General features: G+C 37.8%; 1 protein-coding gene across 1 annotated transcript in view; it reads right to left on the bottom strand.

The window, feature by feature from the left end:
- The window catches only part of CORIN (corin, serine peptidase), a 190,079-nt gene that overhangs the window by 109,212 nt on the left and 67,578 nt on the right, over positions 1-13,289 (bottom strand). The window contains 1 exon segment of the mRNA XM_012557423.2: positions 8,030-8,237. Within this exon segment, the coding sequence (XP_012412877.2) occupies positions 8,030-8,237 (208 nt within the window).

The raw sequence follows: 13,289 nt of genomic DNA, 5'->3' as shown, positions 1-13,289 counted from the left end.
AGTACAACTATAAAAACTCATTGCAGTCAAGTTGATTCCAACTCATGGTGACCCTATAGGATAGAGTAGAACTGCCCTATAGGGTTTCCAAGGCTCCTGAGAGGGAACTCTTTGCCTCTTCCAAGTCTCCCATTCCAGAGCCTCGACATGTGACTTTTTTCCTGTTCAGTTTTCATTCTGGATCATCCAGATTGTAAAAATTTGAATCTGTTCTGGTTTTGGTTTGTTGGCCATGACTGAACCAGTTAGAACTGGTTCAAAACCCTGTTTTGAATTCCCATTTACCTAGACATTTAGAAGGGCTCCTTAATTAAAGAGTTTATTCACTTCTTCATTCATTCCAAGAAATATTTATTGAACACCTGCTATGTGATGGGCACCGTGCTGGACACAAGGCATACAATGATGTACAACATAAACAAGTCTCCTGCTACGGTGGAACTTATAAAGTAAGACAGACCATTTATAAATCCACTGCCACTGAGTTGATTCCAAGTCAAAGTGACCCTACGGGACAGAGTAAAACTGCCCTGTACGCTTTCCAAGGCTGAAATCTTTACAGAAGCAGACTGCCACCTCTCTCTCCAGTGGAGTGGCTGGTGGGTTTGAACCACCAACTTTCTAGTTAGCAGCCAAGCACTTAACCACTGCACCACCATAGACAAGCAAAACAAGATATAAACATGCTGCAGTAAAAGATAATAACAGAAAAAGAACTACTAGAGATGGTCAGAGAAGGCTTTTCTGTGAAGGTGTTTTTTGAGCTGAGAGCTTAGAGTGATGACGAAAGGTCCCTTCTGGAAAAAGGAATAGCATGTACAAAGGAAGTCGGAAAAAAGGTAACATTTCTGAGAAACAGAAAGAGAAGTCAGTGCAGCTGTAGCAGGGTAGATGATGCTAAAGATGCAGGGAAGGCTTAGAAAGCATGGCAAGTTTAGCTTTTAATCTAAGTCCAATGGAGAGCTCTTGAAAGAGTAGAGGGAAGAGAATGACACAATCCAACTTGTGTTTTTAAAATACCACTTTGGCACCTAAGTGGAAAATGGATTAGAAGGTGGGAAGAATGAGAACGGATGCAAATCCTGCATCTCTGAAATAGGTGATGGGCATTTATGTTCTCGCAGAAACCCACATACCATCTTTGAATGTTATATTAGTAATAGTAAAAAATAAAGTGTTGTGATCAAGTCAATTCCAATTCACAGTGACCCCATGAGTTAGAGTAGAATTGCTTCATAGGGTTTTCTTGGCTGTGATCTTTATGGAACCAGATTGCCAGGTCTTTCTTCCATGGAGCCAATGGATGGGTTTGAACAGCCAACCTTTAGGTTATCAGTCAAGTGCAAACCATTTGTGCTACCCTGGGATCTATTAGTAATAATAGTTACTACTGATTGAGAACTTACTATATGCTATATAGTGTAGAGTATCTGAGCATGTATATAAACCGTTCTGTTTAATACATGCAAAGACACACACAAACAGACCTGATGAAGTGGGTATTACTACTCTCGTTTTAGAGATGAGTAAACAGAGGACCAGGAAGGCCAACTAAAGTGCCCAAGGTCTTATAACTAGTAATTGGCAGAGCTGTGTTTGAATCAGGTTTAATCTGGTCCCAAGACTTTCAAGAGTATTCTCTGAACCCAATCATAAAATGGGCAAAGGACTTGAATAAACATTTCACCAAAGCAGACATTCAAATGGTTACCAAACACATGAAAAGATGCTCAGCATCATTAGCCATCAGAGAGATGCAAGTCAAAACCACAATAAGATTCCATTCCATTCTTTCACTCCCACTAGGATGGCTAAGATTAAAAAAAAAAACAAACCCAGAAAATAACTAATGTTGGTGAGGATGTGAGGAAACTAGAACCCTTATCCATTGCTGGTGGGAAGGTAAAATGGTACAGCCATTGTGGAAAACAGTGTGGTAGTTCCTCAAAAAACTAAAAATAGAGCTACCATATGACCCAGCAATTCCACTCCTAGGTTTACACCCAAAAGACTTGAAAGTAAATTCATATAGAGATTTGTTTACCAGTGTTGATTGCAGCACTATTCACAATTGCCAAAAGGTAGAAACAACCTAAGTGCCCATCAACAGATGAATGGATAAACAAAATGTGGTATGTGCATACATGGAAGACTACTCAGCCAGTAGGAGAAAAGAAGTCCTGATACATGCTATAGTATGGATGGAGCCCGAAGGCATTATGCTGAGTGAAATAAGTCAATCACAAAAGGACAAATATAACCTCACTTATATAAAAAGGGAGCCCTGGTGGCATAGTGGTTAAGAGCTTGGCTGCTAACCAAGAGGTCAGCAGTTCGAACCTACCAGCCACTCCTTGGAAACCTTATGGGGCAGTTCTACTCTGTCCTATAGGGTCAGTATGAGTTGGAATTGACTCAACAGCAACGGGTTTGGTTTTGGTTGATTTACAAAAAAATGACAAGAAAAGGCAAATGTATAGAGAACAAAGTTTATTAGCGTTTACCAGGGGTGGGAGGGAGGGGGAAAGGGGGGTTAATGGTGATGGAAACATCACATTAAGGGTAGCACTGCACAGCTGATTATTGTAATTGCTGGCAATGAATTGTACACCAGTAAAAAGCGGAATTGGCAAAAGTTGTGCGACAGATGTATTTACAATAATGACCAAAAAAAAGTAGCTGCTAAGGCTGATTATGTACCACCAAACACCTCACGGAATTTGGTTTCTTGGTTTGGAAGTTTAGGGTTATGGTTTCATGTGACATCTCAGTTAAATGGCCCAATAACATGTTTAGTACTTTTACCCCCTAGCTCATTATGTAGTGCCTGGGGTCTTAAAAGTTTGCAAATGACCATACAAGGCACAACAATTGGTCTGTATTCACCTGGAGCAACAGAGAAAGAAGGAGAGCCAGGTGTGGGAGGAGCCTATGGAAGGTGTGGCTAATTACCTCCATAAACAACTGTCTCTTTCGCCATGAGACCTGAACAACTGGATGGTGCCCAGCTACCATTATCGAACATTTTGAACAAAGATTCTATAGGAGAATCCTGATCAAAAGGGGGAAAATGCAGAATGAAATTTAAAATCTCATGGACTCCAGACTTCCTGGAACTATGAAGGTTAGTTGAACCCCTGAAACTATTGTCCTGAGTTAATCTAAAACCTTAAACCAAAAATATCCCCTGAAGTCTTCTTAGAACCAAACAATAGTTTAACTTAACCAGTAAAAAATGTCTGCCTCGAGCATTATGCTCTTTTAAGATCTATATGGGATCAAATTGACAACAGCAACTCAAAAGATTAGATATGAACCTTAGGGGACAGTGAATTTATGTTAATGAGGGAGGAGTAACTCAGAAAAGGAAGGTGAGAATGGTTATACAACTCAGAGAATTTAATCAATGTCTCTAAATGGTACATGTAGAAACTGTTGAATTGGTAAATCGATGTATGTTTGTTGTGTATATTCTCAACAACATAAACATTTTTTAAAAAGTATCCTCTGAAGCTTCCAGGTTAGAGTAAATTCTTTAATCTCTAGTAAACACACATAATATACAATTTGGGAAAACTATAGTCCTTTTAAAGGCATTCATTTGAGGAAACTAATTTGATCCTCCCCACAATCCTATAAGGATTGAGTACATTACACTACAAGAAAACCACCTTGTAGTTCCCAGGTTTGAGATATAATCGTTAATCATCCAGATAGACAAAGAATTTTCATTTCATTGGCCTAAACATTAAAAATTCCTGCTAAGGGACCTAGTGACAAATCAATACTCTAAGGAAAAGGCAACAGCCAACACATCAAGTTCTGAATGTTAATATCTCATTTCTTGGGCACACAGTTTCTCTGCAACGTACTAAAAGATATTATAAGAGTGGAATGACAACAACCACTATGGCCTTCTGGTTGCCTTTGAGAAGTAAAACCAAGGCTAGGCCTTCCAGACTGAGTTAGCCCAATTTCAGCCTTGATAAAGTTACAAGTTTAAACAAACTAGGAAAGAATGATAGCTATACATCAAAAGTATGTGACTGCAATACCTGCTTCCTCTAGCTACTTGCTGAGATAATTTCTTTTTTTAATTTTTAAACATATTTTTAAGCTCTCTGTTATGGATTGAATTGTGTCCTCCAAAAGATATGGTGAGGTCCTAATCCCCAGTATCTGTGTATGTGACCTTAAGGAAATAGGGTCTTTGCAGATGTTATCAGTTAACATGAGATCATACTGGAGTAGGGTGATCCTAATCCAATATGAGTGGTGTCCTTATAAGAAAGGAAAAGAGACACAGAAAGAAATACAGGAGAAAGATGGCCACATGAAGACTGAGGCAGAGATTAGAGTCATCAACAAGCCCAGGAAAGCCAAGAATCTTTGGCCATCATCAGAAGACAGGAGAGAAGCATGGAATAGATACTCTCTCAGAGTCCTCAGATGGAATCAACAGGGCCATTTCCCTAATTTCTGACTCCTAGCCTCCAGAACTGTGAGACAATAAATTTCTGTTCTTATAAACCATCCAATTGGTGGTACCTGGAAACCCTGGTGGCGTAGTGGTTAAGAGGTATGGCTGCTAACCAAAAGCCTGGCAGTTCAAATCCACCAGGTGCTCCTTGGAAACCCTGTGGGGTGGTTCTACTCTGTCCAACTCTGAGTTGGAATCTACTCAACAGCAACAAGTTTAGTTATGGCAGCCCTGGGAAACTAATACACTATCCCTTCTAGCCCACATATTCTTAGGGCTACACAAAGGGTTTATCAGTTAAATAAATTGAATCCATAGACAAAGTAGAACTGCCCCATATGGTTTCCAAGGAGCGGCTGGTTGGATTCAAACTGCCAACCTTTTGGTTAGCAGCTGTAGCCTGCCATAGCTCTTAAACACTGCACCACGAGGGCTCCAAATAAATTATATTCTACTTGAATTAGCCTGTGTAACAGTATATGACATACACACTTACTAAAAGCAATCACAATCTAAGGTAGAAATTGTAAAAGCTCATTCTTAAAACATAATTCACAAGTATCTGAGATCTCAAAGAAATCAGGTTAAAAACTATACCATTTCTACATCTCACTATAATCCTTTCAAATTAGATTTTAAATGTTATTAAGTAGTTATTTTTCTCTAGTGATGAAATAGAATCAATTCTCCATTATCTGAATAGTAGAGAAAATTAGTATTTTGGATGACGCAAAACAGTGAAAAATAAGAAAAAATGTGCTTGACTTTAGAATTCTTTTCTACAACACATTTTACCTTTATGAATTTATTTTGCTTATTAAATTTAGCTTGCAGGTCTCATGCACATACTCAATGACAGCAGGAAACACTGGTCTGAAAGCATAATTATAAAATTAATTGTAGTAATAAAAAATAGGATAAGTCTCTAAAGAATACCTGCAAACTGACTATAAATCGTTATCTATTATAAGAGAAAATGAAAAACTCTCATATTAGAGCACTTCTCACAATGAACCAGGTCAAGAGAAAAACAAATTTTAACCTAAAAATGCCCTGAAGACCATGAGCACCTTAACTAGGATTTCACAGCTGATTTAACTGAGAGTAGAAGATGAATTATAATAAGGAAGATGAGCAAAATGAATTTAGAGTCTCCTGGAAGCTGAATGTACTCTCTTTTATTGTCTTACTTATGTGCACACATGAGCCCATAGAGAAATTAAAGCAAAGAGATGTATGCAAAATTGTTTGAAAATATGCAGCACATCAGAAACAGAAACAGCACTAGAATCCAACAGCCTGGAGTATTCCACCTAATTTTCTTTTAATGCAGTTATTATTCTACATTTTTGCAATCCTTTAATACTTAGCATATGGTGATTAATAAATACTTTTGTGGTCCCATTTTCACTAGTACTAGCTCTCCTTTTCAATTCACTGTTTTGTAACTATTGCTAACACTTTTTGAGTTCTTTGTAAGAACAAGGCACTGTTCCAAGAACTTGGTGCCATTTAATCCTTACATGAACTTTGCAAGGTAAGTACAACTAGGATTACATTTTACAGAGGAGAGGACTGAGACATATGGTTCTACAGCCTACTCTCTCAAGCACTATAGTGGGTTGAATGGTGGCCCCAAATGATATGTCCATAGCCTATTCCCTGGAACCTGTGAATGTTACCTTATTTGGAAAAAAGGGTCTTTGCAAATGCAATTAAGTTAAGGATATTGAGATGAATAGATCAGCCCAGATTATCCCAGCTGGCCCTAAATCCAATGACAAGTGTCCTTACAGGAGAAAGAAGAGGAGAAGACACAGCACACAGAGAGAAGGCAATGTGAGACTGAGGCAGATATTGGAATAACGTGGCCACAAGCAACGCCTGGAGCCACCAGAAGTGGGAAGAGGAAGGAAGTGAATTCTCCCCTAGATCCCCTGAGGGAACTCGGCCAGCTTGAGATTTCAAATCATCAGAACTCTGAGAGAAAAAAAATTCTGTTGTTTTAAGCCACTCAGTTTGTAGTGATTTGTATGGCAGCCGTAAGAAACTAATACAACCACCATGCCATACTGCCACCCTTCTGGGAACATAAAGGAGGCCTTTACTCCCGTACATATTTTGACCTAACAGAGCTTCTCTTTTGACTGTGAAAGCACCCTCTGCAATTCATTCTTTCTGGTGAAACGTTTTCCCGAATGCTGTGTCAGCTGATACATCTTTACTTATCTCTACAATTTACATCCTACTGTTTTTACTCTTTCTGGAAGCTGTAAATGGGGGCTTTTTCCAGTGAAAATAATAAATGCCTTTGTCCTATTTAAGGCAAATTTTACACACTAATTAAATGACTACAAAGAACATGGAACCTATTTGCACTTGAAAACGCAGTTCACTGAAAACATTACCATTCTGAAAACTTCCTAATATTCTAATCCAGAAAATAATTAATGTTATATTTGAATATGCATCCCTGGGTGGTGCAGTTAAGCATTTGGCTGCTAACCAAAAGGTTGGCCATTGGAATCCACCCAGAGACATCTCAGAAGAAAGGCCTGGCTATCTATTTCTAAAAAATCAGCCATTGAAAGCCCTGTGGAGCACAGTTCCACTCTGACACACAGGGGGTCACCATGAGTCAAAGTCAACTTGACAGCAACTTTTTTTTTTTAATTTATATGTGGATATGTATTTAATATATGCTCTGAAATGGAAAAAAAATGTATCCTTAGTATCTCAGATAACCCATGACATACTTTTCATTTACTACTCTTATTGAAAATTATCTCTAATCCTATTTGATATTTTGTTGGATACTCTCTGTTTGTTCCTCTGCAGCTGCTCTTCACCCTCCTCGCCTTGCTCTGGGTCTGAGTGTTGACCAGAAAGGACCAAGTCAGTTGTGCTCCCTTGCCCTCTGGTTGTGGGTGAGTTTGGCTGAAGGGAGGCACTAGCAGATGAGCGAGCAGGAAGACCATGCGGTCAGGGTATTTATTTACTCCCTCTTCTATCTCTCCGCCGGACTTCAGGGTTGGCAGTGGCTGTGTTCCTCTGCCTAGGGCCACAGCACCTGTTGGGAGACACCTGCCATAGGTACTACTCTCTCCAGACACCACTCATCCTTTTCCCCTTCAGGTCTTGGGTAGAACTGCATCCCCCACTGCTACTCCCTGGTGCCTCCACGTAGCTTGTTTGTTCTCTTAATCCTGCCCACACTTCTATAAATAGCCTCTTCATGAAACTCTTTTAAATCACCCCTTTGAGTGTGCTGTCTTTTTCTGCCAAACCCTAACTGACACAGCTATTGAGTATCCCAGCTGATAACATTAATCTAACTTACTGAATAATTTCTTCTCATCAATAAAATTTTTCAGGGTTTTCAAAAAATGTGTAATTTAAAAGAATCGCAACTAGCTATGACTGATGTGAGTGTTTTTCTCATTTAACAACACCAGAAAAGAAAAGTGGTAGCTGGCGATCATTTCGTTCCTCTCAGACACCTCTGCTACAACTGACTCTTATCACTGAATGATTTGGCTTTCAAAATACCTGTCATCGCCATCACTGATGCACTCAGGGAACGCGAGGCTGCAGCCAAAAAGCATGATATGTTGATAGCAACTGAGGCGATGGAGATACGTGAAGAACTTGAGGAACTTCTCCATTTCCATGTTTTTGACAATTGAGAAGAAAGGTGTTAGCGTGGTGTGGTAGGGCAGCATCTGACATTGGCTGTGGGTGATATTCATGCAGGCACCTGAGAAGTCAAGACAATAACATTTAGGAGCAGACACATCATAATTTTATGGTTAAAAACTCATTTATATGACAGGTTAACATGTTCATAAGATGAAATATATTCTGTAAGTAATAATGATTATATATATATTTGTACTAATATATATACAATCATTTACATATATACATATGTGTAAATGTGTGTGTATGTGTTATAATGAAAGCAAGCTACCAATATTTACAGAAAGAGAGAATCTGTGACCTAGCTAAATGTGTGGAAAAATAGGCACTCTCATACATGGTGGAACTCTGGTGGCTCAGTGGTTAACAGCTCGGCTGCTAACCAAAAGGTTGGCAGTTCAAATGCACCAGCCGCTCCTTGGAAACCCTATGGGGCAGTCCTACTCAGTCCTATAGAGTCCCATGAGTCGGAATCAGCTTGACGGCAACAAGTTTGGTTGGATTTTGGTCTCATACATACCTATGGGAATATAAATTGGCAATCACCTTTTTGCATCACAGTTGGGCAGGGCAAAATGTATCTAAAAAAATTAAAATCTTTAAAACACGCATATCTTTTGACCCTGTAATTCCATTCCTAGACAATTTATCCTAGGGAGATAATCATGGCTCTGAACATAGATTTATGAACAGAGATTTTCACCTCTGTATTGTTTATAATTTTCAAAAAGTAGAAATCACCTAAGGGAATTGGTTTTAAAAATTAGGGACAAATAACAGAATACTTAGCTTAGATCAAAAGATGCCTTAGGAGAGTAAGCACATGGAGTGATACTCATAATATAGTAAATAAAAATAGCAAGTCATGAAACAATTTGTATGCAGCAATCCTGTTTTAAAAATCACACATTCGTACAAGATTTTCCAATCCTTCCTATGTCAACAGTTTAGATCAGCTCAGAGCCCCCTCTTCATTTTCTTTCGTAACCATCTCTTCTCCTGGGCACCACGATGTCTACAGTCTTTCCTTCTCTTCCATTCCAGAAATTTACATGATTGATCTTGTATAAACCAAAATGTTAACATGGGTCCAGATGACTGGATTTTAGGTGACTTATATTTTTCTGTTTTCATTTCTCTGTTTTTTTTTTACTGGTCTAAATAAAGATCTATTACTTTTGTAAAAAGAAGATATTAAAATTTTGTTATTGTTGCTACTATTTAAAAGCAGAATCTTCAGGCTTTGGAAATGCAGTGGAAGCATGGATTCTTTTTTTTTTGAGGAAAAAGAAAGTAAAAAAGGAAAGAAGTTCAACAAAAATGGGAACGTTTCTTCCAACCACAATGTAATTCTCACTCAAAGAAATAGAGGGAAAAACCTCTCCAAACATAACACTAACTCCATTTTAATAAAAATAATTTTAAAAGATAAAGCTGCATCTCTGTTAAAATAGTCAAACTAACTCTTCAATTTGTACTAAAAACCAAAATTTTGAAGAATCCTTATCATCGAAGTATTTCTAAATAGAAAGCTTCATTCATTCAGATAGCATCACTTCAGTCTTTACTTCTGATCCTCACATTGTCTTTTCTAGGTCTCCTCGTAAGCACACTTCCCAATCTTACTTTTCTTTCAAACTTTCTGAAAACCTCCCAAGCCCTGTAGGAAGCCTATTACCAACAACTAGGTTGTAGATCACACTTCATGAAAAGACACAGCTCCCCATTGTTAGATAATATCTACTGATCATTCAAAATGTGCTGAGCTCAGAGGGGTATAATCAAAACATGGGTTCAGATTTCAAAGGCAACCAAAGACATTGGAATTTCCAAAGACGTTTGGAAGTTTTCAAAATACAAAGTAGGAAAGGAAGGAATTAGAAAGGAAGAAAAATCTAAATAAAAATATGCAGACAGATCACAAATAAACATATATACACATGAATATATATGCACAAATTTGGCTGCTAACAGAAAGGTTGGCAGTTCAGATTCAACCAGCGGCTCCTCAGGAGAAAGCCCTGGCAATCTGCTACAGTCTAGGAAACTCTATAGGGAAGTTCTTCTCTGTCATGTGGGGTCTGTAGGTATTGAAATCAACTCAATGGCACACAACAACCACATACATGAAGTCAGCGTCACATAAATGCTAGGGCTGGGGGAGTATGGTAGTGACTGGGGCTAACTGAGGCTATTTGGAGAAAGCTGCAGAAAGATGACACTCAAATAGTGTAATCAGGTAAGTTAAAACAATTTCAGTGTGGGTGGGCATTCCAGGTAGAGAGAATGGTATAGACAATGGACTTCAAAAGGACACAATTATGTGCACTATACTACAAGCAGAGAAGCTTGTTTAAAAGTAAATTTTTCTCCATGAAAAATATGACATAATCTGCATAAACTTCAGTCCCAAGAAAACATGTATTGAGCACCAATCTTCTGCCAGGCACCAAAACAGGCGGCGAGATATCATATCTATTTCATATATGAGGAAACGCAATTTCAGAAAAGATAAGATAACTACCAAGGCTTGCTTAGCTATTATGTGGAAATTCCAGGCATGAAAGCTTTGTCTTCTGAGTAACCTCCATTTGGAGACGTCCTAGGCTACAGGGAGAAGGGTTATTATGTTAAAAACAGTTCTTAAAGGAGACAATTTCTAACATCCTGTGAAAAGAAAAGGCCAGGAAACATACAGTGCCATAACACAATTATGGAGCTCTGGTGGCGCAGTGGTTAAGCATTCAGCTGCTATCTGAAAGGTGGGCAGTTCAAATCCACCAGCCACTCCTTGATAAACCCTGTGGGGCAGTTCTACTCTTTCCCATAGGGTCGCTATGAGTCAGAATCGACTCGACAGCAATGCGTTTGTTTTTGTTTTTGTTTTGTTTTTGGAATTTATATTAATACATAGTACACACACATATACTGACCACACTTTATAATTTGTTTTATCTTACATTATTTTCTTTAGAGGTTATCAGCCTTTGGGTTTATACACTTTATAGTAGACGATGTTTGAAACAATTAGATGAGCAAAAGTTTCATTCCACTCATACAGCTGAAGAAAACACTGAATATTGACAGATCATTTGAAAAATCAAGATAGAGAAGGAAATCATATTTTGATTGGCTGTACTATGTTCATGGCAGTGTGAGTTGTACAAAAGAAAAAAGATATTAGTTATTAGTTAATTATTAATTAGATAATTAATTAGTTAATTCTAATAGTTAATTCCCTTGGGAAGAGAACCTACACTCAGGAAATGATAAAACAGTAGTATGAAACCTTAAAAATGTGTATCAAGATAACTGGTATAACCATAAACAATAATGTCTTATATTTGTATACTGGTCTACAGTTTTCCAAAGCACTGTCATATATGTTGTAAAATTCAATCCTAATAATATAATGCATATTCTTTCATTTTAAGTGAAGAAACTGGGGCTTTTGTTGTGGGTGGATGGATGGATGGCTGAATGGACGAATGGATAGATGGACAGATTAATATATAGGTAGACAGACAGAAAAAAAGTGATTTGCAGAAGGACACACAGTCAGTAACAACGGGGACTGATTCTTAGGTCCTCAACCTCTTAGGTCAACATTCCTCCCACTACCCCGTAGCTGTGAAAAGCAAAGCAAATGCTTACGGAATTCAGAAGAGCAAGAAGTTAATGTAGGGTGAATGATTAGGGAAGATTCATTGAAGAGGAAGAACTCATTTTGGCAGCTGAGAGAGATAAGGTCTGGATTGGCAGAAGAGAGAAAAAAAAAGAAAAGGTACTGCTGGTAGAGAAAAATACACTACAAAGGCCTAGACTCATTATTGCATGTGGCAATGAAAGACGGAAAAACTCAATTCTGGCAGTGAGTTCAACGAACTTAGCTGAGAATCTGCTAATAGCCAACAAACTCTGACTCCTGACTTCATAACCTTCCATAGTCAAGTAATTGTGTCAATTTCCTATTATCCCTCCTGTCTCAATGTGTGCGTCAAATATTATTTTTTCCTATAATGTCCCATTGTCTTTGAAACGTGAAATTCTAGTACTGTATTTTTGCACATTCTCACCAGGGACAATGAGTTTTCATAAGCCAGCTACATGCTGTGCACCATGGGAAGTCATGCGAAGATGTAAGTCCCCTACATCTTTGTGGGGAAGGGGAGGGACGCTTTTGGAAATGGAGTCATTTATTGTTGCTGCTCCATCTAGCTCGGTTTTCATGTGGTGGAGGAAAGGGGCAGGGGGGCAGTTTATTTTTCTTTCCTGAGAACTTAGCAGTGAGTCTAATAGAATTAAAGCTCAGGATTGCTATGTAAGAATATGTAAAAAATACAAAGGATGTAATTAACTATAGTGTTCTTATAGACATCATTATTCAATGTGCTTTTTCTTAAATAACAGCTACTTCAATTGAGGGAGTGGGGAAGTGAATTTAGAAATAGATCAGAAAGGGAAAAAAGGTCTGGTGAAACAGAAATACTTATTCTTACTAGTGCTTCAATTCTTAAACATCATTGCTAGTAAGACATTCACTGATTTAATAACACATTTTCAGGGTATGTATAGATTAGAAGACAGGTTACAATTTTTTAAAAAAATTAAAATATGAAAAACAAAGCACTGCCTGGAATTGAGGAGTTGGATTATTGATTATTATTTTTTTCTTAACCAGACTCAACAGTTTTCTAGATCAATCTCGGTCTTCCTGTATTCATATCACACTGCTAATAAGAATTAGAGAGGAAATACGGGTCTGTTGTAGGAATTTTCCTTATGTTCATTTGGAAATTATGATCAATTCTTTTTTGTCTATTTCTGGGATTAGATAATGTAAAGTTAAAAATTCTTACTTATGATAATTTGTAAATGTAAAAATAAGTTAAGGATACATGCTTAACTTTTCTAAATAAATGTAAACTCAATCAAAGGTCCTAAATAGCTCATCTTAAAGCGAGAATACACAGAGTCATTCTTATTTAGTAAGGCATCTTGGTAGTAGTTCAGAAAAAAAAGGTACTGATTCATTTACTACACATTTCTACACTGAGTTTTCACATTCGTGGTTTTTACAACACTCACATTCTCTACCATCTGTTACTTA

Source organism: Trichechus manatus, unplaced genomic scaffold (assembly GCF_000243295.1).
Source record: "Trichechus manatus latirostris isolate Lorelei unplaced genomic scaffold, TriManLat1.0 scaffold00101, whole genome shotgun sequence".
NCBI classification, from domain to species: domain Eukaryota; kingdom Metazoa; phylum Chordata; class Mammalia; order Sirenia; family Trichechidae; genus Trichechus; species Trichechus manatus.
This window is presented reverse-complemented; position numbering and strand designations above follow the sequence as displayed.